The sequence below is a fragment of the Acipenser ruthenus genome, chromosome 33, assembly GCF_902713425.1.
Source record: "Acipenser ruthenus chromosome 33, fAciRut3.2 maternal haplotype, whole genome shotgun sequence".
Taxonomy (NCBI): Eukaryota; Metazoa; Chordata; class Actinopteri; order Acipenseriformes; family Acipenseridae; genus Acipenser; species Acipenser ruthenus.
Window position 1 is genome coordinate 9,835,033 of NC_081221.1, and position 25,470 is coordinate 9,860,502.

Genomic DNA, 25,470 nt, shown 5'->3' on the forward strand with positions numbered 1-25,470 from the left:
TACCCCCTATTCCGAATGAGCGCTATTCCCTTTTAGCAGTGAAAGAATACCAAAATGCTCAAAGCATGACATTTTCAAATTAATCCTGTTAATGCTCACCTGCAAAAATGATGATCACACTTTGTAGAAACAGGCTCCTTCATTAAATCCAAGCTGAAATCAGACAATTATTGAACCATGGTTATTTTTCTTCTTTTATTTGAACATCTTTCATCTAAGACCTCTGTCAGTCTTTCACAGCCTAGTTAACAAGTACGCCAGGGATGGTGGTATTACGTATATTATAGCACGTGGAATAATTTCTTGTGACCTCAAAATAAAAATTTGACATACAGACCAAAGGATGTACACCTCCATATATCTCCACAATCTGATACTCCAAATATATAACTCATGCTAAATAATGTTAATACCAAGCCTCCTCACAACTAGATACGCGGGATTCCAGTTGAATGGAAATATGTAACGTGTGGCATTAAGACATACAACCAGCTCCACTATCTCGGTCGCCTGGGAATTCATCCCCTGTGGGGTTTAAAAATGGTGTTTAAAGTATTATGAATACCCATTGAAATATAATTAGGAGGCTGTGTGGTCCAGTGGTTAAAGAAAGGGGCTTGTAACCAGGAGGTCCCTGGTTCAAATCCCACCTCAGCCACTGACTCATTGTGTGATCCTGAGCAAGTCACTCAACCTCGTTGTGCTCCGTCTTTTGGGCGAGACGTAATTGTAAGTGACTCTGCTGATGCATAATTCACACACCCTAGTCTCTGTAAGTCGCCTTGGATAAAGGCGTCTGCTAAATAAACAAATAATAATAAATTGAAAACACGCATGTTACTACACGTAACATCTTAAGATAAACACCCTGAAACACAGCTTGTATTTTCTCAGCTCTGGGTCCATGCTGGAAGACCAACAGAGACACTGCTTAAAAAAGCTTACTGTAAATTATGCTGTTTCAAATATAAGAACATAAGAAAATTTACAAAAGAGGAGGACATTTGGTCTAAACTCATCTAGTTCCTAGTAGCTGACTGATCTCAAAATTGTGTTAAGGATCTAAGTGATTCTGCCTAGGTAGCCTATTCATACCCTTGCCACTCCCTGTGTGAAGACATGTCTCCTACCATCTGCCCTAAGTCTATCACCACTTAATTTCCAAATGTGTCCTCTGGTCCTGGTTTCTGTACTGCGCTTCAGGTATTGGTTAGGGTTAATTGTGTCAACTTCTTTTAAGATTTTAAATAATTCAATCCCTCCACATTTTTATTTGTTGTAGGCTAAGATTTAGTTATTTCAGTCTATCTTCAAGGCTTACTCCTTCAAGCCCTGTTTTTTGTGTATTTGCTCTTCGTAAGACTCTCTCTGAGACCACAATGTCCCTTTGGTGCTGTGGTGACCAGAACTGAATGCAATACGTTAAGTGTGGTCTCATCAGTTTATTATACAGCCTCATCATTAGCTCTTTGGGCATTCAGTTTGCTTTTTTGATTGCTTCCCAGCACTGTCTGATTGTGGGCAGCAATGAGTCGATTACAAGACAAAGATTTGTTTTGGTGACCCTGGTCTAGTTTTATGTTCCCCATTTGTTGATCCACTGTACAAATTACGGTTTTTTTTATGTTTTGTTTTGTTTCTGGCATAGCTCGCTTGGGGCTGTGATTACTTAAATTAAATACTAGACATTACTTACCAAATTGGACATTGTAAATTCTTGTGAATCATTGAAAGCACTTGCTTCACATCGTCAGTCTTGCACATAGGAATTGCCATTGCAGCTACAGATATAAATAAAAAAGGTGTGTCATTTATACAACTTACAAAAACCACTGCAATTCAAATAAAGTGCCCCGACCCGTAAAGTTTTTTTTTTTTTAATACTTTCACTGATTTAAAACAAGGAGATACAGCCCTCCTTCATACATCTCAGAGACCAAAACTCGTTAATCTGAGTAGTGTCCGACATATATGAGGTGTTTCCAATTTGTTGTCCAACGCCTGTTTACTAGAACTGCTCACACCACAGCGCAGTTACAGTTTTACTTATTTATATTAAAACAGAACACGAGGTTTTCAGTCCTGCTATATTAATGGTAAGGAACGTAACAATAAATAACGTACCTAGTGTTCAGTTATTTAACCTAACAGAATGGTTCGAGAAAAACAAGCATTTATTTTAATAATAATGTAATGTTTTTGTCAATTTGTATTCATTACTGAAGACGCTTGTTCACGTACTCTCGGATTAAATCTAAATAATAACAACATGAAATAACTATGTTTAAAAAGAATTACGTGGATAACATGTAATGGTTTATTTCTCTGACAAATAACTTTACCCAAGACAAGACCTTCTCCCTCCGTCCTTCCTTTTAGATTTTCCCGCAATCGCGTAACCCAAGTCATGTGACATTACGTGGTTACATAAGGACGAACGCTTCCACGTGCGCTAGTCATACTTAGAGGAGCATAACAAGAACATTTATGTCGTGGTTTATTTGCAGTGGCATGTAGATTGTATAGCAATACTGTATCCCAAATCCCGCATAAAGCATATGTAATTTGAATACTATTTTTTAATGTCAGGGGCAATGAGCTTAGGTGTCTGCAGATGTGCCTGGTTTTGTAACAGAAACGTGTTCTGAGCACATGACAAGATGGGAAACGAAGCAATACCAAAACAGCCTGTCAAAAATATTTTAATTGTATATGATAAGCCGGTTAATATAATTAAAGCGTGCTCATTTTTCAAATCTCTCGCACTGTTTTTGGACAAGTAAAGTTGTCCAGATGTTAATTTCGTCATTTCCTTTGCAGGCCGGAATCGCATTTCTGAACTCAACAACAGCAGAGTCTAGTCACGCGAAGCTAGCATGAATAATAAAAAGAAGGGTCGGACAGAGTGGGCGGGGCTTAGATGGGAGCCCACTCTGTTAAGTGTTGGGGAAAGAAACACGTGGAATGGGCGTTTTGTATAATGTCTACTGGACTGTTGTATTTACTTCGTTTGTAATGGTTGATTTGAATATAATAGGAACTTGTGTGTTTGTTTAAGTTTCGCATCTGCTTTTATAGCGCAGGCTTTCCGTACGTCCAACAAAATTGAGAATTTTCATAAACTCTATCACTGATGTGAACTGGTTGGATGTTGAAGCATTGAAAACGTGCACTAGAAGACTAGCTCTACCTCCGCTACGCTCCCCTGCCTCCAGAGCCCGCTCCTTCTCCACCCTTGCTCCGCAGTGGTGGAATGACCTTCCTACAGATGTCAGGACTGCCCAGTCCCTGACCACATTCCGGCGCCTCAAGACTCACCTCTTCAAACAGCACCTGTAGAACTCCTCTGTTTGTATCCTGGGACACTATCACCCTTCATTTAAATGTGTTTTATTTTGCTCTTATCTGCCCCCTATTTTACTGCATTTAATCCTGTACTTCAGAATACTGTAATCTGCCAAGTGTTTAACCTGTAGTACTTTGTATTTAATCCCATCCTGATGTAACTATCACTATTTAATCATATCCTGATGTAACTATCACTATTATCTGCTGTATTATTGAATTGTGGTTTGTCACACTTGTACTTTACTTGAACAAAAGTTATTGTATTTCTTGCTCTTATTATATTACTTGTATTGTAACACTTGAAATGTATTTGCTTACGATTGTAAGTCGCCCTGGATAAGGGCGTCTGCTAAGAAATAAATAATAATAATAATAATAATAACATGGCCCTCTCCCCTAACATTTATTTAGCTTAATGCGTGTATGTAACGTATTAGTTAGAATCGTCAGTATAGGAAGTATTTAATGTTTATGAAAACCAGTTTATATTATAGCCAGCTTTGTGTAGCATCCGAGCTGGCATTTAAACTTGAAATAACAAAACCGAAGGGGCACCTTCCAGTATCAGAACAACACAAGTATGTTTATTTTCTACTGGGCGAAATAATGAACGTGTCAGTAGGCTTCCCTTAACGCTGTACATTTACAAATGTGGAAGGTGGCGGTGTGAACACAACTAACTTCGAGCAAGGCAATAAACTACACAATGCGACACTGTTGAAGTTACAAGCCCTAGAAATGATCATACATTTAAAATGTTTAAGAGTAACAAATAAATAAAACAAAAACATGCATGTGTTTTTTAGTTACAGTTATTATTGTGTGTTTTGGATTAATACTGAGATTGAAAAGAAAGATTTACCGTGTAGCAAATACGGTCAGGTGCAATAATTGGCGCGTAAATCGTTAATTACTACAGTCCTCGCGAAAATAAATAATCTCATATTAATTTATGGCATAGCCTACGGCTGAAAATCATTGGTTACATTTTGCGCTTAAGACAATACTTCAGCGTACACATTCAGTATTATTCGGCAGGACAGTCTGAATGCTTTAAGCATGTAGATTGTGAAGTATTTATAAAAATATCATTCCCTGGACAGTAACATTTGGTAATTTGAACCACAATTGCATTTTATTATATACTTTCCGTGTGCTCCCATTAACTTCTACACAGTAATGGGCTCCAATAATGGCGCATGTGATTTTAAACTCATAGGATTGTGGATAAACTCGCTCGGGATTATGGGAGTCTGTCCGATCCTTCTTTTAATTATCCTTGGAAGCCGCAGCCGCAACAACACTAAGCGATAATAAACCCAACTACTTCCGGTGTTCAAAACGGCACAGATTTGGGCAAAGTATAAAAACAAGAGTCCCATGCCCTACACACAAAACCTCCTTGTGCTCCGTCTCGGGTGAGATGTAATTGTAAGTGACTCTGCAGCTAGTCTCTGTAAGTCACCTTGGATAAAGGCGTCTGCCAAGTAAACAAATAATAATAAAATAAATAACAATGTTGAAATAACCTTTGGTTTTGTGTGTAGGCCTTGGGACCCTTATTTTGATACTTTGCCCAAGTCTGCCGTTTTAAATACCGGAAGTAGTGGCCTTAACTTATTGTTGCTGGCTTCACACTGGTAGTCAGTTTAGTATTATTTTTTATGTTCTGACAAGAAAAATCAAGGAATCAGTGTGTTTATGCTTTTGTAAATGATCTTTTGCCTGGCTACGAAACCGGTGAGTTAGTCACCTAACAAGAAGAATATTAAAAACATATTTATAATATGTACGATTTAAAAACATGGCGTCTTGTGTTTATATTATTAATGTATATTTTTAAGTGTTAAGCTAAACGTTTAAATGTAACCAATAATAATATTTAGCAACATATCTGTATTAACTGAAGATATGTATAAAGTCTTTATGTATTGTGTTAGACGTGCCATAGTTGCATTCCGCCAGCTGTCAGAACAATGTTGTCATGCAAATTGTGAAATAAAAAATATATTACTTGGTATACACGTATATTCACTAACAATACAGAACATGCTAATGCCAATAGCTGTAACTTATACTGTGTATGTCATATTATTTGGTACTTAAACACTATAAATGTAACTAATTGTTTGCAACAATATGCATTACCTCCAGTGTTTGTTATCAAACACACTTTCCCTTGTTAAAAATACCGAAACGTTGGGAAGATATATATATATATATATATATATATATATATATATATATATATATATATATATATAAACATATAAACATATAAATACATACACACATTTGGACCAAGCAGACCTGTGCTTGTCGCACTATTTTTTTCATGAAACTGAGCTCTCTAATTTAAAAAATAGCTGTATGTTAGTGAAATACATTTTCTTATGCCAGAAAAGTGGAGGGTGGAAGCTAACCCTAATATTCAGTTGCAGTGCTGGTATGGAGGGCTCCAAATCTTCCAGCTCCACTATGCAGGTGAGCTTCGTGTGTCAGCGCTGCAGCCAGCCTCTCAAACTGGACACCTCCTTCAACGTGCTGGATAAGGTCACTATCCAAGAGCTTATAGGTACATATAGTAGTTTATTTATACATTTTGTAGAGCCTTAATTATCATGAACCCACATATGCGTGTTTGTGTGTGTGTGTGTGTGCATATCAGCCTTATAAATGTATACAATATGGGTAAATGTACAGTGTATGCAGAAAGTGCCATGTTAAACAAGAAATTCTTCTTCTTATTATTATTTATTTCTTAGCAGATGCCCTTATCCAGGGCAACTTACAGTTGTTACAAGATATCACATTATTTTTACATACAATTACATTATTATTATTATTATTTTTTTTTTTACATACAATTACCCATTTATACAGTTGGGTTTTTACTGGAGCAATCTAGGTAAAGTACCTTGCTCAAGGGTACAGCAGCAGTGTCCCCCACTGGGGATTGAACCCACGACCCTCCGGTCAAGAGTCCAGAGCCCTAACCACTACTCCACACTGCTGCAGAAATAGGGATAGTACCGTTCCCACCCAAAGAAACCTACAATTAGTTGCATTTCATTATGGCTTTTAATAGTAAAGTTTCTGGAAAGCCCAGTGTGGTGTAATATACAGGGACAAAACAGAAAGAATAGCTTATAGTTACATTGTTTTTGTTTGATTCAGTCATTTATTGTTTTCAGCGAAACATTGATGCAATGCTTTTCAACAAACAAACAAACTCTTAGTAGGAAACATGGTAACACGCTGTATTTTTTCTCTCATTATATAACTCTATTCAGGGACTAAACAGAATGCTAGAACAGAACTAAACTAAAGCATGGTTCTGTTTATAGCTAAGTTCTAAATATTGGGGTGTGTTTCTCACATACTGTTGGGTCAAGAGAGATGGACATTTCTCACATATCAACATTCTGCATGAATTTTTTTTACATTTGTAACAGCATCCCTCATTGGATTTTGGATTGAGATGGAGAGCACACATTTTGTAGATCATAGATAATATTGAATTAAAACTATAACTTGTATTGCACACATTCATTCTACGTAATGAAAGGTGTGATTTATGTAAATATACTGTATAGGTGTCACTGCAAACTAATGTCAGCATTTTTCTATTTTCCAGCACCGTTAGTCACTGTAACACAAATAAAACCAGACGAAAGCAATGTGGACAACAATGTACCAGAGGTAAGGATTGTCTGTAAGATGTGTAATGTAGAGTACATCGTTCAGCCACACCAACATGGAATCTGAACTCTAGTTAGGCCTGGTCAGTACCTGGATGGAGACTTACAAAGATTATCAATATGAAGTGGTGTCTGTGTCTCAATAGGGGACTTTCCTCTGGTCCAGGACTCAATCAGTGCCCAACACTGTGATAGCATGGCCCTATTTCATTTGCAGATTAAAACATGCCCTGTGCAAAATGTTGAATTCTGACAGACCAAGTCATCCACTGCTAGGCTAATATAGATCAGTCTTTATCATAATTCTGCTCCTATAAATGGGAATTTATTTTGTAAAAGCAGACAGTATTAAAACAATTTGACATCAGCTAGAATCCAGTTGTACTAATTTCTCTCTATTCTTTAGGAAACATTTGTGGAAAACAAACAAGATGGAATATCTAGGAAATACATCCCTCCTGCTAGGTAAGATTATTACAACATGAAACATTTTAAAAAGAGTAAAATACTTTATTTTATATACATTGTATTTATTGTAGAATCGGAATACCCTTTTGAACATTCATGGAGTCCTGTGTTTATTTCATACATTCAATGGTGGGCCAGACAAGACACTGTCTAAATCTTGGGGGGGGGGGGGGGGGGGGAGGCTCAGGGCGTATACGATTTCTGATTGCCATTTAATAATAAAAATAAAAAGCGAATATATTTATCATTGTAATGCTTTTAAAACTGCATGATGTTAATCTTAATTTTATTAAAACTATGACATTAAAATGGACATCTAATTTCCTTTCTTTTTGTCTAAAATGTTGACGCTCGCACTGTCTTTGTTTTTGAAAAATGACTGTGCAGCGAGCATGCAAGTGAAGTAATGAAATCACATCAATCAGTGGCGTCTCCACACTTTCTCTGATGAGGGGGCTGGGGGGGGGCATGAAGTACATTCAAATAATTTTCCATGTCAGAAGTGGACCAGGGTGAACAGCAAGCATTTAAACAGCAACCTTAAGGAAAGATAGAAGCTACAGGAGAGGAGTAATTATTTGGAGAAGTTAAGCAAACTATAAAAATAACATTCACCGTTAGGTTACGGATGCCAAGTGTGTGACTAAACTAAAGTTTATTGATTTAGGGCAGCTTACATACAGAGTGAGTTGTAAACAAGGAAGGAGAAGGGTTATTATTATTATTATTAGTTTATTTAGCAGACGCCTTTATCCAAGGCGACTTACAGAGACTAGGGTGTTTGAACTATGCATCAGCTGCAGAGTCACTTACAACTACGTCTCACCCAAAAGACGGAGCACAAGGAGGTTAGGTGACTTGCTCAGGGTCACACAATGAGTCAGTGGCTGAGGTGGGATTTGAACCGGGGACCTCCTGGTTACAAGCCCTTTTTTTTAACCACTGGACCACATAAAGTGCTGTGAACATTTGTTCCTGTATTATGGCATGTTGCCAATAAGTATCGCTTGTTAGGGGACACAACTAGCATTTGTAAAGCTGACACTCGTTTGAAAAAACCACTGTAGTTAGCCCATTTTTTGCTGAAGCCATGCATTCTTTAAAAGTTTGGAAGATTGACCATAATAGTGTTTATGAATCTGGTAATTAGTAATTTGATAAAGAATACTCTCCGGATTTGTAAGGTTTTGAACATTGCTCATGCTCTCTTTTAGGGTGCTGTCCACAGAGAGTGCCAACAGTTTCACACTCATTGGAGAGGCCTCTGATGGGGGGACCATGGAGAACCTGAGCAGGAGACTCAAGGTAATATATAGCTTTTACAAATCTGCTGTTTTTGCCTTGCTAGTTGCAACTGTGCTCTCTTTTAGCAACACCTGATGACTGTGGCTGAGACACCCAGAAACTGCACAGCTTGCAGCTAGCTCGCCGGGCCTCACGGTAGAGGATATAAATTATAGGCATAACAGTCTCCCAAGCAGTGCCCTGTTTTACACTGATACTTGATTAATCTTGTTTGTGTGTCCTTTGTGCTGCAGGTGACCAGTGACTTGTTCGATATCATGTCAGGCCAGACGGATGTGGACCACCCGCTGTGTGAAGAGTGTACGGACACACTGCTGGACCACCTAGACACCCAGCTGAACATCACAGAGAATGAGTGCCAGAACTACAAGTGAGTAGAGGAGACAGGGCAGGGTTTTAGAAACATGCCAACGTGGAAAAATATAGTTTAGTGTTTTAATTGAGCATAACAGTGAACAGGCTATATCTTGGGAAACATTCACCTGAATCAGAGCTTCGCATTAACATTTGTTAAATATTAGTTTTTGAACGAACAAACAGTACTATATTGTACTGAGTACTATATGTATTCACGGTCACTCATTTTTATAAGAGCTTACTGTATTTATTTCCTTTGCAGGGTATACAGTATGTATTTGGCCTATATATATATATATTTTTTTTTTTTTCTGTCATTTATACTTTAATATTGTGGATGATTGTGGGGGCACTGCGTCTTTAAAAATGTAAGGTAATGGAATTAACTGGATTTTTTTTTTTATTGTACATTTTTACAACAAACATCCCTAGTCACAGCTGTAATAAGAAAAAGATGATCACTATGACCTATCTACTGTGTACACATATACAAATGTAAGAGCGACATACAGACAGACCAACAGGGCGCCTCGATATACTCCCAATATATGTTAACTACACTAAAAAATATATTTTTCAAGTTTCAGCACAATCGGTTTTCTAGATATATTTAAAAATTTACCATGACACTGTCAGACTGTCATACTGAAAAACAGACAGCCTCCATATACCCCAAATATAATACACTCAGTAATTTGGGGAAAAATATGATTATCAAGTTTCAGCTCAAACAGGGCAGCAGTGTGGAGTAGTGGTTAAGGCTCTGGACTCTTGACCGGAGGGTCGTGGGTTCAATCCCAGGTGGGGGATGCTGCTGCTGTACCCTTGAACAAGGTACTTTACCTAGATTGTTCCAGTAAAAACCCAACTGTATAAATTGGTAATTGTATGTAAAAAATAATGTGATATCATGTAACAATTGTAAGTAGCCCTGGATAAGGGCGTCTGCTAAGAAATAAATAATAATAATAATTGGAAAAGTGTTTCTATAGCTATATACAAAATTCTAAAAGAGAGAAAGACAGATGGACAGAAAAGTAGCCTCCATATAACCCAAGATATATTTTCTGTAGCTACAAAACTAAGGACATGTGACATACATCCTGGGCAGGGATAAGAATGGAACCTGGAGTTGCTTGTGGCTGAAGTGACCATATCAGTTTCAGCTCCTCATTAACTCACAGGAACTGTCTGGAGCTCCTTGCACACATGACAGAGGAGGAGGAGGAGACCCTACTGGGCGAGTTGAAGGACCTGAGCACTGAGGAAGAGCATCTCATCCAAGAGCTGGAGAACATCGAGGCAACACGCAAGAGGGTAGCTGAGGACCTGGCCCGGAGCAGAGCAGAGACCGAGCGGCTCGACCAAGAGGAATTGCAGTCAGTAACAGGCTGCCCCTTGTGTTTGGCTTTCAAACTAGTACATTTATGCAGTGGTGCTTTAACACTAAGGGTGTTTACTAAGCTTTCAGTGCAAAGTTTGCACCACTTATTTTATGAAAACCAAGGAAAATCTAAAATGAATACAGACCTGAAATAAACGCTACAATGTTATTTTATAGGAGTCGTGACCAATGCTTTTAAAAACAGAGATGTCCATCCTTTTTGGTTAAAAGAGCCATAGATCAGGGAGTCCTTAAATAGGTATACAATCAAGTCTATATATACAGTAGTCTCCGGCTAAGAGAACACCCCTTGGGAAGCAAGCAAAGTGGTCTTTAAAACGGAGTTGACCACCAGACACAATATGAATCAATAAATAAGTATGTATTACTTGTCATGACAGTGCATCAACATATGAAATTAACAGAATAAATTTTAAAAAAAAAAGCAATAGGCAAGTGTATGTTGAGAATAATAAAGTAACAAACACACTAACATTAATAACAAATGAAATTAACACAGCATCCCTACAAATGTTAAAAAATGTAGCAGCAGCAGCTCAGTACAGGAGCAATATTCAAGACATGCACCAAATTATTTAACAGAATGGTGAAGTAACTCACCAGAATGGAAAACACAAAATTACTCAGCGACTTGTGTCAGATTCAAGTTTTTTTCAGGAGCGCGAACAATTTCCAACTTTTTGTAGCAAGAGAAACAGCAGCGTTTCGCAGCTTGTTTACATGCCATTTTGTAGCGATGAGGTGCGCTAATGGAATTCAGAATACAAAACAAGGCAATGATATGATGGTGGTTCAGGAAAGATTGAATAAACCAATCATTGTGCCTCAAGACACTCTCGCAATGACAAGTCGCTTTTGAAAAGACTGAATAAACCTTTTGAATTTAAGTTTGATGATGATGAGCGATCAGGTTACAAAACAGTACTGTATCAGTTGTGAATGAGCCGCTAGCGGTTCGAAAAAGGTGTTTTTCTTTTTTAAGTGAAGTTCCTGTTCCTGTAGGCGGAGCATTTACAATGGGGAAAAAATCTGTTTCACCACAAGGGTGTTCTATTAGGCGAAGTGTTCTCTTAGGAGGTATTCCAATACATGGAGATTGATTTACTAACATATATTACTTTTACAAAATGTAATAATTGGCTGAATAGCAGCAGTTACATTTTAAAAAAGGGAGATTTAACCAGACTGCAAAAGACAGCTTCACTGTGTTTGTGCTCATTAAAATGTTGAAACACCACGTAAGTTTATTTACATTTTGACTGTATTTGCTTTTACTTGTAGTCTTTCAAACTCATTAAAAGTCTTGAGTGGGATATTTCATGTGTAAATCAAAAGAGCCATATTGTGGAGCTCAGTGAGCCATATATGGCTAAAGAATCATCCCATCCCATTTGAATCACTGTCAGAAATGTGAGTGATTGCAACAATTGACGTTGCCAAAAAAGTATTGATACATACAAATTATAAAAACAGCAGTGTTTGGCTGTATATAGAATTATGTGCAACACTGCCAATTCTGTGTTCTGGGTGTAATGTAGCCCACCTCATATATTATGATAATTTCACTAAACCACCTACTTATTATCTGGTTTATTCTGTTTTTTTCACAGAAGCAAAATTACACACAAGTACTGTATAAAACAAAAGCACTGATTCTGTTTTCATAATCAAGAACTCAGTTTTGATATCTTTATATTCATTATTTGAGCAATTGCAAAATGTCTGAGCTGGTAATGTGCCTGTTCCTTGTGTAAACTCTGCAGGTATCAGAAGGAGTACAGTGAGTTTAAGAGACAGCAGCTGGAACTGGACGATGAGCTGAAGAGTGTTGAGAATCAGATGCGATACGCTCAGATCCAGCTGGACAAGCTCAAGAAAACCAACGTCTTCAATGCAACTTTCCACATATGGTAGGGCACTGCAGGACAGGATATACTAACAGTGCAGAAACACATATGAGCTGCTATATCTTTATCACAGTTGTTTTCTTTTTATACATGCTACTTTTTAAAGCAGCTATAATGACAGGGGTGCCATGAAATGTAATCCGATGATATGTCTGTAGTTAAAATACTTATCTTATGGTTTTGTTGTACCTATAGATGTCCATTGCCTTTCATATAAAAAAAGCAGACATGTTTGTGGATTTTTCTCTGATCTTCTGTATCAGGCTACCTTTTTTTAAGTACAAATTGCATTTTTACTCTAACATTTGCAAATGTATATTGAATCTAGTAAACCATTTTCAGAGCTTTGTGTGGGAAGTGCTGTAATTGTTATGAGTGCTTCAATAATTCCAGAAATGACATTCCTCAAAGGTAGGATGTGTGGTAGCTGTAGGGGTTCGGTGTCTTTGAAACCTGCTTGGCACTGCATGAAACTGAGAGCAATTGGCATAAATACTCCTATGACTTTCTTCAAGGTCTCTTATGGTTTAGAGGCAAAACAGAAATTTAAAAAGGGATTTGGTGTAATGATAACATTTTGTCAAAAATGGCTGTATGGTAAATCAATTTTCAATTAATGTTCCGTTTTTAAATGCGGACAGCTCCTGGTAAAACCTCACTGGGTGGCACAGTAGAGGGAACTCATGTTATTTGTAACATTCCTCTCCAATTTATGTATATACATTTCTAAAAAACTGGACACATTCTAGCTTTAACCAAGTTTTCTCCAAAATCATGTGTTCTTTGTTTCCTTGCTTTCTTTGTCTATATTCTAGGCACAGCGGTCAGTTCGGGACGATCAATAACTTCCGTCTGGGTCGTCTCCCTAGTGTTCCTGTGGAGTGGAATGAGATCAACGCTGCCTGGGGTCAGACTGTGTTACTGCTGCATGCACTTGCAAACAAGATGGGCCTGACATTTCAAAGGTTAGACACAGTTAACAGTGGAGCTTATTGATGAGATGAGAAGTTTGCCAACATTTGCTTTTTTTAATAAACTCCTTGTATTGTTACTTTCACCTGCAGTCTGCCAATACTTGTAACTAATATTACCCATAAAATGATTGTAGCTAACAAACTTGTTTCTCCTCCATGCACAAAAACTCACTGTATGGGTATCAAATATGCACCTTTGAAAGAAACTTGTTTTAACATGCATGTATTTTACTTTTAATGCATTATATACTGAGCATCAAAATAAACTTAGCACTTATATTTGAGCATCAAAAGAAATGTATCGCATATATTTGAGCATCAAAAGAAACTTATCACTTATATTTGGATAAAATTCACTAGATGTGATTGAAAAATGACAAACTGTTTTAGAGCAGGTGCATTGACTTTTTATTGTGCTGATTAACAATTGACATCACAAAGGTGCTGCAAAATGATCTGTTGATCTTAGACAGGTGTTGTGACTCTTGGTCTCCCAGTCATTGACAGAGTGTGTCTGAAATTGCTGGCTGTGAGCACCCAAGACACCCGAACCACAGTACGCTGCCCTAGTCCAGCCTCCAACATGCTGATTGCATGAAGGCGCTGCTCTCTTGACAGACGTGGCATATTGTTTTTTTTCTGTGATTTTCTTTATTGCTTTTATTCAAGCTTGCAATTCAACAGCTGAAATCACTCCATATCCAGTGTCCAATCAACTGTCTCACTAATTAGATGATTAAGTGCATATGCTTCAGTCATAGTCACTCAGACGTGTCATGGTCAAGGATGAATGATCGAGTGATTAAAAAGAAACCAAAAACATCGCGTCAATGTCCATCATTTATATACCTTATTTTGTTTCGAAAATAAATGTGTTATAATAGTGATAAGTTTCTTTTGATGCTCGGTATATCTGATCCTACACCACATTAAAGAAATATCTGTTTGCATATGCCTCAGCAACATGGATGGACTTCCTAGTGATTGTATAGCAACAGGGCTTTTATAGTCTTTTGTTGGTGTGTGCTTCACACATTTTCACAACATCACAAAGTTTACGCTTATACATTTTAAAATTTCCTTACAGGTACCGTCTCGTTCCTTATGGAAATCATTCTTATTTAGAGTCACTCACAGACAAATCAAAGGTAAGAAACATGTGTAGTTGCCTTTACTTGTGAACTTTCTTCATGTGTTGAATCATTATTTTATATTGCAATATTGCTTGTTTTCTCACTCCTGATTGGTTGGGCCAAGGAAGTGTTTGACTTGAATTTGATTGTCATTCCACATACAGCATTGTGAATGTTTTTAAAGGTCCAGGCTCCTGATTATTGGTGTTGAAGGATATATCTGGTGAACTGCTTGTTAAATTAATGAATTGGGCTTTAGGATGAACAATGCTGTAGGTAATGGTGATCTCATTTTTATAGTATAGACATATTTAATCTTATAAGATTGTTGCAGGAGGGCGTATGAACTGGATACACTGCGATGTTTAGAAGAAAAAAATATGTTTTTCCTGGGGAACGGTTCCCAATAAAAGTTGAAAAAAAGTAATTATCTATTTACCTATGGTGTATAAATAAAAAAATATAAAAACATTCAGGATTATGTTGCCGTGATATTGGTATATGTTCTGTAACTCTAAACCGCAGTCGTGTGATAAAAACATTAACCAGGTTATTGAGAAGCTCTGTGGAATTGTTACATTCTTTTTTAATGTTATCTCAACGATAGAAGCACTATTTGAGAACAATTACACATCATTGATCTTTATTCTAGGAACTACCCTTGTACTGCTCAGGAGGCCTGCGGTTCTTCTGGGATAATAAGTTTGACCATGCAATGGTCGCCTTTCTGGATTGCGTGCAACAGTTCAAAGAGGAGGTAGAGAAGGGGGACACTGGCTTCTGTCTTCCATACAGGTAAGCTGTCTTGTGTATGTATACCATGTGGCATTGAAGGGTACTGCTAAAATACTTTCAACTAAAAATCAAGACATACACAATTTCGGTGATGAATGACAAACAGAAAAAATGAAAACTGCATTGTCTTGAAGGATCAGGTCTCAAAAGGGTTTATAACATTGTGTCACTTGAAACTTCAGAAAAATATAAAACTCCTGTCATTTTCACATGAGAATCCATAATGAGCTCTACAGTTTTATAAGTCCCATGTACTCTGTCTTGCCTGTAATTTATTTAATCCATAACTGTAAAACTTCAATGGCAGACCTTTCGACTATATAAACACCCGGGAGTGTTTACAACAAATGTATTGCTTTACCTTTTCTGGGTTTTGACTAGGAATCTTAATGTATGTCATCAATGATAGACTTCTGGTCAAAATGTTTGTCACTGAATTAAATGACTTTTAGCATTTCTAAATTTAACACTATTGAATGTGAATTTTGCCATTTGTTTCCACTCAGCGTGAAAATAGGAAGTGAGCAGTATAAGTCTTAAATTTGAGGCAGTACAAAGTTCAGGTGGTTAGCGAACATCAAATAAAGATGAATACTTACACAGAACTACCAAAAAAGTAAAGAAACAAATCTCTTACCGTACTTTTTTTTTTACAATTACTGTGGTTCATAAAAGTCTCTTATTTTAGACTGCATCAAGCCTTTTTCAGGTTAAACAAATCGACCTGTTTCATCAAGGTAAGTGTAACAGGGTGACGTGTTACATGTGTGGGTAGTCACTGGAAAATACTGACAGACACAGAGCATTGGTGTTGATCCGCTGCTCAGGCGCGCAGATTTAATTTGAACACCGAGCTGACACTTGGGTACCAGCAATGGTAGACCTAGTGTCACATTTAATAACGCAATAAAAACAAAAGCTAAAAATGAAAGTTTGCCACATAAAAAAAGATGAGCGCTAGTCCCACTAAAAGGAACGTCCCGCTCCAGGAACCTATTACTCTACGGTAACCCTCTCTACACTGTTTTAGGATCCACCTCCTCTAAGCTGACCTACTTCTGTTGTGTTGTTTCTGAAGTCCTGGCCTCCCAGCGACTCCGGACCATTCTGATGGTACTGGCTAGGCAATCGCCTTCACAGGCCCCGTCTTGCAGTTAAAGGGCTCCGTTGTAGTTGTTCCCGCAGAACGGACGCTTCCCTCCTGAATGTAAACAAACTCTCACTCAGCGCCCGTCTGTACAGCAATGGCCTTGCAGCAGCCCCAAGCTGTAGCGCAGCTGCTTTTTCAGCTCCCCCCAGCCAATCCAGACCTCCTTATCATTTTAGCTCAGGGCGAGCCTGCCACTCAACTGGTTGCTTAGCAACGCATCTCCAACAGCAGGTCGCAGCTGATTTTTCACAGGCACACACTGGCGCAGGAACCAGCGACCCGGTTCCCTGTCACAGTAAGCCATTTGTTTTTATCCATTAGAATGTCTCAGATTGTCCTTCGATTAACAGTATATGCCTCACTTAGGCAAGAAAACATTTGCAGTGTCTTGCTTTCTTATTTTCAGATGCATACATGCAGATTTGTTTCTTTTGCTCTGGTGTTAAATGTCGGGTCGACTCGCCATGTACTTTCTGTTTTGCTTTGGGAGCGGGAGTGTTGATCACATTCGTATAAACATTCAGTTAACAACAAACTAGTAAAGCGAGTCAAAGGTTAACTGCATAACTTTGTTTTAATTGGCCATGATTATTTCGCTGGCGCTACATTGAGGGAAACTACAATGTTTATATTTACGTTTGCTTGGCTGGAGAAGTTGGCGGACAGCGGGGTGGCGATATAACGGGTAAAAATAGCACTGTTTTTTATATTGGTGACATTTGTTCAGAGAGAATAGCTGGCGGTATACGAGGGTGGTGTTATAAAGGGGGGCGGGACAACTGTGTATATATAATATATATTTAATTTTTTTGGTTAGGTTGTTTGTATTTTGGTGGTATTTGTTTTTCTGCTACACTTGTTACTTTGTGCTTTCCATTTATAACAGAAGTAATACCCTCGGCAGGGTCACTACCTGAGCTTGGTCAGTATTACCCTCGGCAGCTGTCATCCCCTGAGTTTGGTTTATAACAGCAGTAATACCCTCAGCAGGGTCATTACCAGAGTTTCACTGCATAAACGTTAGCCAGTACTTAATCAAATATCAGTCACTCTGATATATGGCCAAACAGAATATTGCTAGTATGCCCGGAGTGGGGGCTATCTCTCTGTCAGGATCACAAAGGGGGGGGAGGGGGGGAGGGGGTTTCATCTCCGTTGAGCATTGAGATCGGTCCATAATTACTAAAAAAAAATATATATATATATATATATATATATAGTAAATATGGACTGGAGAGGAGGGCTATAGTAGAAAATTATTTCGAGGGAAGACTATTGTTACCGACAGGGGGCTTTAATGCCCAAAGCCACAGGAGGTAACAATAATCTTCCCGAGGGGCATTTAATTTCCCACTATGGCTGAGTCTGCAGCACATATTTATTAATAATAATAATAATAATAATAATAATAATAATAATAATAATAATAATAATATCTTTATTTGTATATAGTGCCTTTCATAGTGGACCACCATCACAAAGCACTTTACAGAGGTAGTCTGTGAACTGGGCATTATATGCAGAGTCACTTACAATAGGACATTGATTTAACATCTCATCCACAGGATGGAGCACAAGGAGGTGACACACAGTGAGTCAGTCAGTGACAGAGGTGGGATTTGAACCGGTGACCTTCTGGTTACAAGCCCTGGACTTTAATCACTGGACCTCACTGCCTCCTAATAGATGAATCAGTCAAGAAAATAAGTGAGGCAAGGTTGGATAGTAAATACAACTTTATATATTTTGTTTAAACTGACAGTGATGTGAACCAATCACATGACAGACAGAGACTATTGCCCAGTGGTTTAAGGATGTTAGGGCAGTAGCTCAGTCTATTTTTTTTCCTATGATGAGGTTTTAACCAATTACAGGTCAGAATTTCCAACCACTGATTTTTATATATATATGTATATATTAGGGCTGTCAATTAATCGCAGTTAACTTCTGCGATTAACGTGTAAATGTTTTTAGAGATTAATTATTTTAACACGCATTGATCGCATTGCTGTGTATTGAGCCTTTCAGCACACCGTACTTCTGAGTGCAGTTATTGTTTAAACAGAAAGTAGTCACTGAACCGCCTAATGGAGCAAAGCACTAAAAATGAATGGGATTTTTTTTTTTTTTTTTTTTTGACAGCTCACTGGACAGAAAGATGCTTACTTCGATACTGTCAAAGTGAGTTACAGTATCACACACGAGTACATCTAGTCTGCTGCGTGCTGAACACGCCTTCATGTCTCAAAATACACTAGCAGCTCTTCTGCTACAGACAATAACAACAACAACCAATTAAACCCACCAGTTTCGACAGAAATGCAGAATCGCTGCAATCCCATATTTATAATTTTATTTAAAAAAAAAAACTAATTTATTTCAGTTCACAATCACATTTAAAAATAGATATTCTATGTATTATGTTTTCTGATCTCTGTATGCTGTTGATCAAGCTTGAACCACACATTTTATTGTGTTGGTTGTATTTGTAATTTCTTAATTATTGCCCCTAGTAAATTTTGGTGGTGGTCTCAATGGGTAAATTTCCTGGTTAAAAAATACATAAATAAATACATTTTAAACCATTTTATTTACAGTTAAGGATAATAAAAACAATAGCATCAGTAATAGAACAAATTTAAATTAGATGGATGTAGTAATTGTAACAATTTAATATGCGATTAAAACTGAGATTAACTAAGATTAATTTTTTTAATCGTGAGATTAATCGCGATTAATTTTTTTAATCGCTTGACAGCCCTAATATATATATATATATATATATATATATATATATATATATATATATATATATATATACACCTGGTAATAGAAAATGCCTGCATCTCACTCACCCGCTTTGAGGAGGTGATAGTGGCAAGAAAGCCGCTTTAAATGATAAAGATTTCAGCTCAGATGAATACAAGGGCTCAAATGGAGGCTTCATGAGTGCATTACTTACCACGTTTAGCCTCCATCGAGGAACAATGTCCTTCATTGATGGCCGAAGCCAACGAGCCCCTTTCAAAAATTGTCTCACCAGGAAGTGAGCTCCTGGGAAGACCGAGTCAATTTTGACATGACAAACCGAAATGGCTGCCAGATAGACCTTTAACGTGGAGGAGGATTTCCCCTCATCAAAAAGGTCCTGGAAAAAATGCAGTGCAACTGCCATGGGACAGGTTGTGGGGTCGAACCCACAAGGCAGAAACCAGGTCTGGAAGACGCCACACTTGTACCTGTACTGGGAACGTGTGGACGGTGCTGTGGCATTCTGCAAGGTGTCAATGACCCTATTAGAAAACCCCAGATGGCTCAAATGTAGCCGTTCAGGGGCCAGACACAGAACTGCAGGCTCGGTGGGTCAGGATGCCATAAAGTCCCCCGTGCCTGACTGAGCAGGTCGCGTCGCTTGGGCAGTGTTCAGAGCAAATTAGAGCAGTTCTCATGTGCCCAGAGCAAAACCTTGCGGGCCACATGATGAACATAAGAACATAAAAAATTCTAGAACGAGAAAAGGCCATTTGGCCCACCTATGCGCGCTCGTTTAGTGAACGCGTGGTCCGTTAACACTCAGAAGAGGAAAAACAAAAAACCTCGAACCATTTAGTTAGTAGGGAAATTTAACCTTTGGGACTCTGTGGCGAAACGGACCGCCCTTCCTCCAGGCGGCTAGCTATTTTTATAGCTTCTCTTTTTTATAGCTTCTCTAGTTGGCGTAAAAGATTCATCCACTACCACCCCCCAAAGTCCTTTACATACAAAGTCTCCTCTATTTCGTATGTGGGTTAATTACACTGTAAAGGCACTGCTAGTGTGAATTACAACGCTTTGTGTTTCTCTTTTGTAGAATGGATGTGGAGAAAGGCAAAATTGAGGATACCGGTGGGAGCGGTGGTTCTTACTCTATCAAGACCCAGTTTAACTCGGAGGAGCAGTGGACAAAGGCACTCAAGTTCATGCTGACAAATTTGAAATGGGGCCTTGCCTGGGTGTCTTCCCAGTTCTACAATAAATGACAATTTGCACTTAACAAAATAATGGTATCTTGACAATTTTGATCCAGGAACGTACAGCTGATACTACAGTGAACAATTTCAGCATCTTCAGAAGAGCATTTAGATTAAATGGACCTTCAGTCAGTCAAGCCTCTTTTTTTCATAAATTTAGTGGATTATCGTGTATTCTTAACTGCCAAAATGTGTCTTGATAATGGCTATATAAGCAACATGTGCATAGTTCTCGAATACACAGCAGATGACCCAAGTATAACAGCCTTTTTGTTTAGGGCAGCAGTGTGGAGTAGTGGTTAGGGCTCTGGACTCTTGACCAGAGGGTTGTGAGTTCAATCCCTGGTGGGTGACACTGCTGTTGTACCCTTGAGCAAGGTACTTTACCTAGATTGCTCCAGTAAAAAAAACAACTGTATAAATGGGTAATTGTATGTAAAAATAATGTAATTGTATGTAAAAATAATGCGATATCTTGTAACAATTGTAAGTCGCCCTGGATAAGGGCGTCTGCTAAGAAATAAATAATAATAATAATAATAAATAATGTCACATATTGTAGCTGTTTTTGTCCACAGCAATATGTCAGTGTTGATATGGTAGTCTAGCATGGGCATACCACTGTTAACTGGTCTGTGACTTTCCTTATGAGGGGGCAGTAGACGAGTAGTCAGTATAACGTTTACTGTATGCACTTATCTTACTGAATACAGACACAGTATGGGAAATTATGGTTGTCAATATGTCTCCCAGTGAAGTTTCACCATTGAGTCTTTTCTAATGCAGTTAGTGTTGTGCAAATCATATGTAGCCTAAACTAATGCTTCATGGCAGTCGTTTAGAACTTGGCTTTAACCAAGAGACAGACATATGTATAGACCTAACTTCATAGTGTTTACTGATGTCAGGGGCCTAATGTTGCACCCAATTTTAGTAAATTGTATGAACTAATAAATGCATATTTAATTCAACATCATAGTATTACAATTGTACAACTATTTTCAGAAAAATTGGAAATGATCTGCTGGGCTGAATACATATGTCATATTTTACCATAAACTTTTTGCATTTGATTTAACCCAAAACATTCAACAGCAACTTTTTTTTTATTCAGTGTACATCAGTAACTATTGGCCATGTTGTAGTTCTGTTAGTCCTTGGATTCCTGTAAACAGAAATATGAACATCAAGTTTTAGTAAAACTCATTGTCTTTCAATCAGCCATGTAGCTGGCTTGTATCAAAGACGTGTAAAATATTATTCAACTTGTAATGGACTACACATGTTGCTGTTTTAAATGCAGACACACACTGATAAAATCACTGTAATAATTTAGTTATCTTGTAAAATTATATCTAATGTATTATACTTATGTAACTATAAATGGAGACACAACTCTTCAGAATAAATAAAATAAAAAAAAAATATTGGATACATTTTAGTTGCGTTCCTTTTTCCTGCATGCACAAAAAAAATATCTGGCATACTATCCCAATCAGTTTGGTTCACATTGTGTTCATTACAAACAGTCTCAGTTCAGTTACTTTGGTTTAAAACAAAGAATGACGTTGCCTGCTGTTCACACTTACCTGGAAAAAAATGTACAGAGTTAGTTTGCTGTTTGGGTTCTTTTCTGTTCACACTGCAATTCGCCAGTGAATGTGGGTTAATGTTTTTATCATGAGTGGACTGGGTGTTTACACTGTCTGCAATGTATCTTGGGATGTTTTGAAGATGCAGTGACTGGGAGATTGTTCTGTTTTTTGTCAGCATTACATTTTTATTTTTGTTATCACTGTGGAGTTTCTTCCTGGATTTCTTTTACTGTCCATATGGTTCCCCTTGACATTTTTTGGCCGAACTTTACTTTTTTTTTTCTGGAGAATACCAGAGACATGATGTGCAACACTACCTACCAGCTACACAAAATTAACCTGGAAACTTCACTTCCTCCTCATCTAGCTACAAAGGTCAACGTCCAGTGTGAGTTCACCTGTTGAAAGCAAACCAAACTCAGTTAATTTCCCATTCTAAGTGAACTTTGCTGTTGTTCATGCAATACTCCAAACGAACAGACCCGGAACCAACCAACCCCCCTAGTATAAGCAAAATGCTAATCTGATTTTACATAACAATACTTTAAATGCAATAATCTTTTCCACTTCACTTTGTCTTTTTTAATTATTATTATTATTTCAGTAGCCTAAATCAAAGCTGCTAATAATAATTACGCTGGCAATTAAGCTGCAAGCCTATCCTCAGCCATCTGGTTCAACTAAACTGCAGCCTACTCAACAATAAGTGCTTGTTTTGCCTCATAAAGAATGTTTACTGGCAAGTAAGTGTTGTAATTTGCAAAATGATTGGGCATGAAGTAGGCAAGGACAGGAAATTGATCAGAAAAAAGAATCATACATTCCAGCAAAAAGCAAAAGCATGAAAGAAATTGAATTGGGTGTTGTTCTGAACAAAAAAAAGCATCCACAATATAGTACTGTAAGTGGAGGGGCATCTCAGATGGCTCGTAAAAAAAAAAAGAGTAATGGAACTGAATTGTGACAATAATACAGCTGTGTGCCAAATGTGAAGACGCTAGCTCTGTCCAAGTGCCTTTTGTCAAATTGGTCCGGTTGGCATCTATCCTAGATACATAAATTCCTCTCTACGCTGGATTACAACATAAGTCTTATAGGACTTTCAATTTATTTTTTAACAAAGGCTGAACACTGTGATTTTATTTATCCTGTTATGTGAACAAGACAATTATAATCTATAAAAGAAAAAAAATAGACATTTATATAAAAGCAAATATATATATTTTATTTATTAAAAAAAACAACAACAGGGGCTTCATAATCAATAGGTTGCAGATTTTTAACAAAAAAAAAAAAACATTTACAGAGTATCAAAATGTACAAAAACAACATGACTGCCTCAGGTGCAGTTGAAAACTGCGAGCCAGCAGCGCTGAGCGAGGAACACAGGTGCACAAGAGGGGAAACACAAACTTTCAGGCATCAGAGAATTACACATAATCCAGAGGCCAGCCTTGCACTGATTGGGAATCCAAACCACAGTTGTTCTTGGTTCCAGCTCTTTCAATGTTATTTTATTTTACACACAATGGCCCTAACTTGGGCCACAGCGTGTTTCAACTCTGATGCCAAGGGAGGCAGGGTGGGCTGCCAGTTATTAAGAGGACATAAGAAAATGCATGAACGAGAGGAGGCCATTTGGCCCATTTATGCTTGTCTGGTTCCTGATCTCAAAACTGTAAGAACTTAAGAAAATTCACAAACAAAAGGAGGCCATTCGACCCACTTATGACACAGCGGGTGTGGGTAGTAATGATTATCAGTTACCCCATAGCTGCTTCTGCTAATGAACTTTTTTAATAACTAACAAACAAACATACATACATGCATGCATGCATACATACAGACAGACAATCTTGATGCCCCTGATTTTGTCCATGTACACACTAATACTCTTTCATGCTCTAGTTTTGTTATCCATAACTATTAGATACTCAACAGCGCTGAATTTAGAAATGCTAAAATAATCTAATAAATTCAATGACATGTAGACACTGAAAATGACTTCTAGATGGGACATTTGTGACTGAATTTATTACGTTTCTTTTAGTATGCCTAGCATAATCTTGTTCTGCCACAAATGTTTAATTACATTGCATACTTGATTTGAGGGTAGGGCTGGGTATCAGCAGTGTCTTCATGATACGCTACATATCGCGATACAAGGGTCACGATGTCTGCAATGAACTGGCGCACGACTTTTTCGGATGACGGATGATGAATGACGGAACAGATCCAGTGTGCATTGGCCTTAACCCCGAAAAAAACGATTTACAATTATTTATTTTTTTGTCGCATTTGCAACCATTTTAGTCCCAGTCTGGAGCCCTGCAAATTCGAGCCTTACACATTTTACACACAGTGTGGCTTTATCTTTTTTAAACCGGTCAGAGCAGGTTAAATTTTGCCGTCTGATGAGATTATCAACATTAATAACCTGCCTCTGCTCAGCTTCCGTTTCGCTCAACTGCCGGTGTAAAATCAGAAAATGCATCCCTCAGGAAAATGCATCCCTTGGTCATACGATACGTATCATGATACAGTAAATGAAGCATGAAACTGACAGCATGTAACACAGACAGCTCTTATGATTGCATGTCACCATTTATTTTTTAGTTAAAACAAGTTTAACTTGCAGTGAGTTGGTTCTGCTTTTTACAAAATTAAAAACTAAATGTTTACACAAACACGTTTGGTCACAGTTGCATGAAACTGGGCTTACCGTATTCTGCTGGTGTTATTACAGTACAGCACCTATCTGCACCTACAAGCATTTGTATTCAACGAAATTGTTATTATTAGTATTAGTGTATTTGTTACTGTCCTTCTCACACATGATCGTTTTTTTCTGTTGAGACGCACGTTAAATTCGGATGTATTATCAGATCCAGTGTGCAGGCCATTGCACACTGGATCCGATAACGCATCCGAATTTAACGTGCATCTAAACAGAAAAAAACGATCAGTGTGCATTCCCTATTGCACCGAGTCCGTAATTGTCGTACGACGGTGATGCGTCAATTTTGGAATCGAAACAAGTTCGATTTGATCTGATTTGACGTGCGTTAAAAATTAAACTGACCAATGAAAAATGACCGGGAAGACACGTGGGTTCTTGCAGTACCCTGAACAAAATGGAACATCTAATTGTGTGTGCCTCCAAACAAAAATTACTTTATGATAAATCCAACAGAAATGACAAAAAAAGAACACATATGGAAAGACATTGCCGTCAACATGAATGATATGTGTTATAAAACATTAAATTATGAACTGACAGCATACATAAACACGTGGATTTTGTGCTGTATAGGTTATTACA

At 37.8% G+C, this 25,470-nt stretch overlaps 2 protein-coding genes across 7 annotated transcripts in view; one reads left to right on the forward strand and one right to left on the reverse strand.

The window, feature by feature from the left end:
- LOC117433289 (breast cancer type 1 susceptibility protein homolog) overlaps positions 1-2,532 on the reverse strand; it is a 115,235-nt gene extending 112,703 nt beyond the window's left edge. Inside the window, exons 1-3 of one of the 4 annotated variants that reach the window (XM_059006549.1) lie at positions 2,343-2,532; positions 1,697-1,781; positions 100-153 (exon numbers count right to left, since the gene is read on the reverse strand). In XM_059006549.1, coding sequence (XP_058862532.1) covers positions 100-153; positions 1,697-1,781; positions 2,343-2,409 — 206 coding nt within the window. In that variant the 5' untranslated portion in view covers positions 2,410-2,532. Of the gene's footprint in view, positions 1-99; positions 154-1,696; positions 1,782-2,124; positions 2,319-2,342 lie in introns of those variants that run through there. The other 3 variants (XM_059006547.1, XM_034055425.3, XM_059006548.1) reach the window with 3 other exon arrangements.
- A 2,174-nt stretch (positions 2,533-4,706) lies between these two features.
- LOC117433215 (beclin-1) lies at positions 4,707-21,526 on the forward strand. 3 transcript variants are annotated; one of them, XM_059006683.1, is made up of 12 exons: positions 4,707-5,088; positions 5,749-5,923; positions 6,986-7,050; positions 7,456-7,514; positions 8,732-8,822; positions 9,056-9,192; positions 10,346-10,558; positions 12,348-12,494; positions 13,307-13,456; positions 14,553-14,613; positions 15,251-15,393; positions 20,394-21,526. In XM_059006683.1, the coding sequence occupies exons 1-12, from the start codon at positions 5,062-5,064 to the stop codon at positions 20,560-20,562; spliced, it is 1,437 nt and encodes a 478-aa protein (XP_058862666.1). In that variant the 5' UTR covers positions 4,707-5,061; the 3' UTR covers positions 20,563-21,526. The 3 variants fall into 3 exon arrangements, with proteins under 3 accessions (XP_058862666.1, XP_058862667.1, XP_033911174.1); XM_059006684.1 differs by having other exon boundaries at positions 4,709-5,088; positions 5,784-5,923; XM_034055283.3 differs by having other exon boundaries at positions 4,710-5,088; positions 10,364-10,558.
- The last annotated feature ends 3,944 nt before the right edge of the window (positions 21,527-25,470 follow it).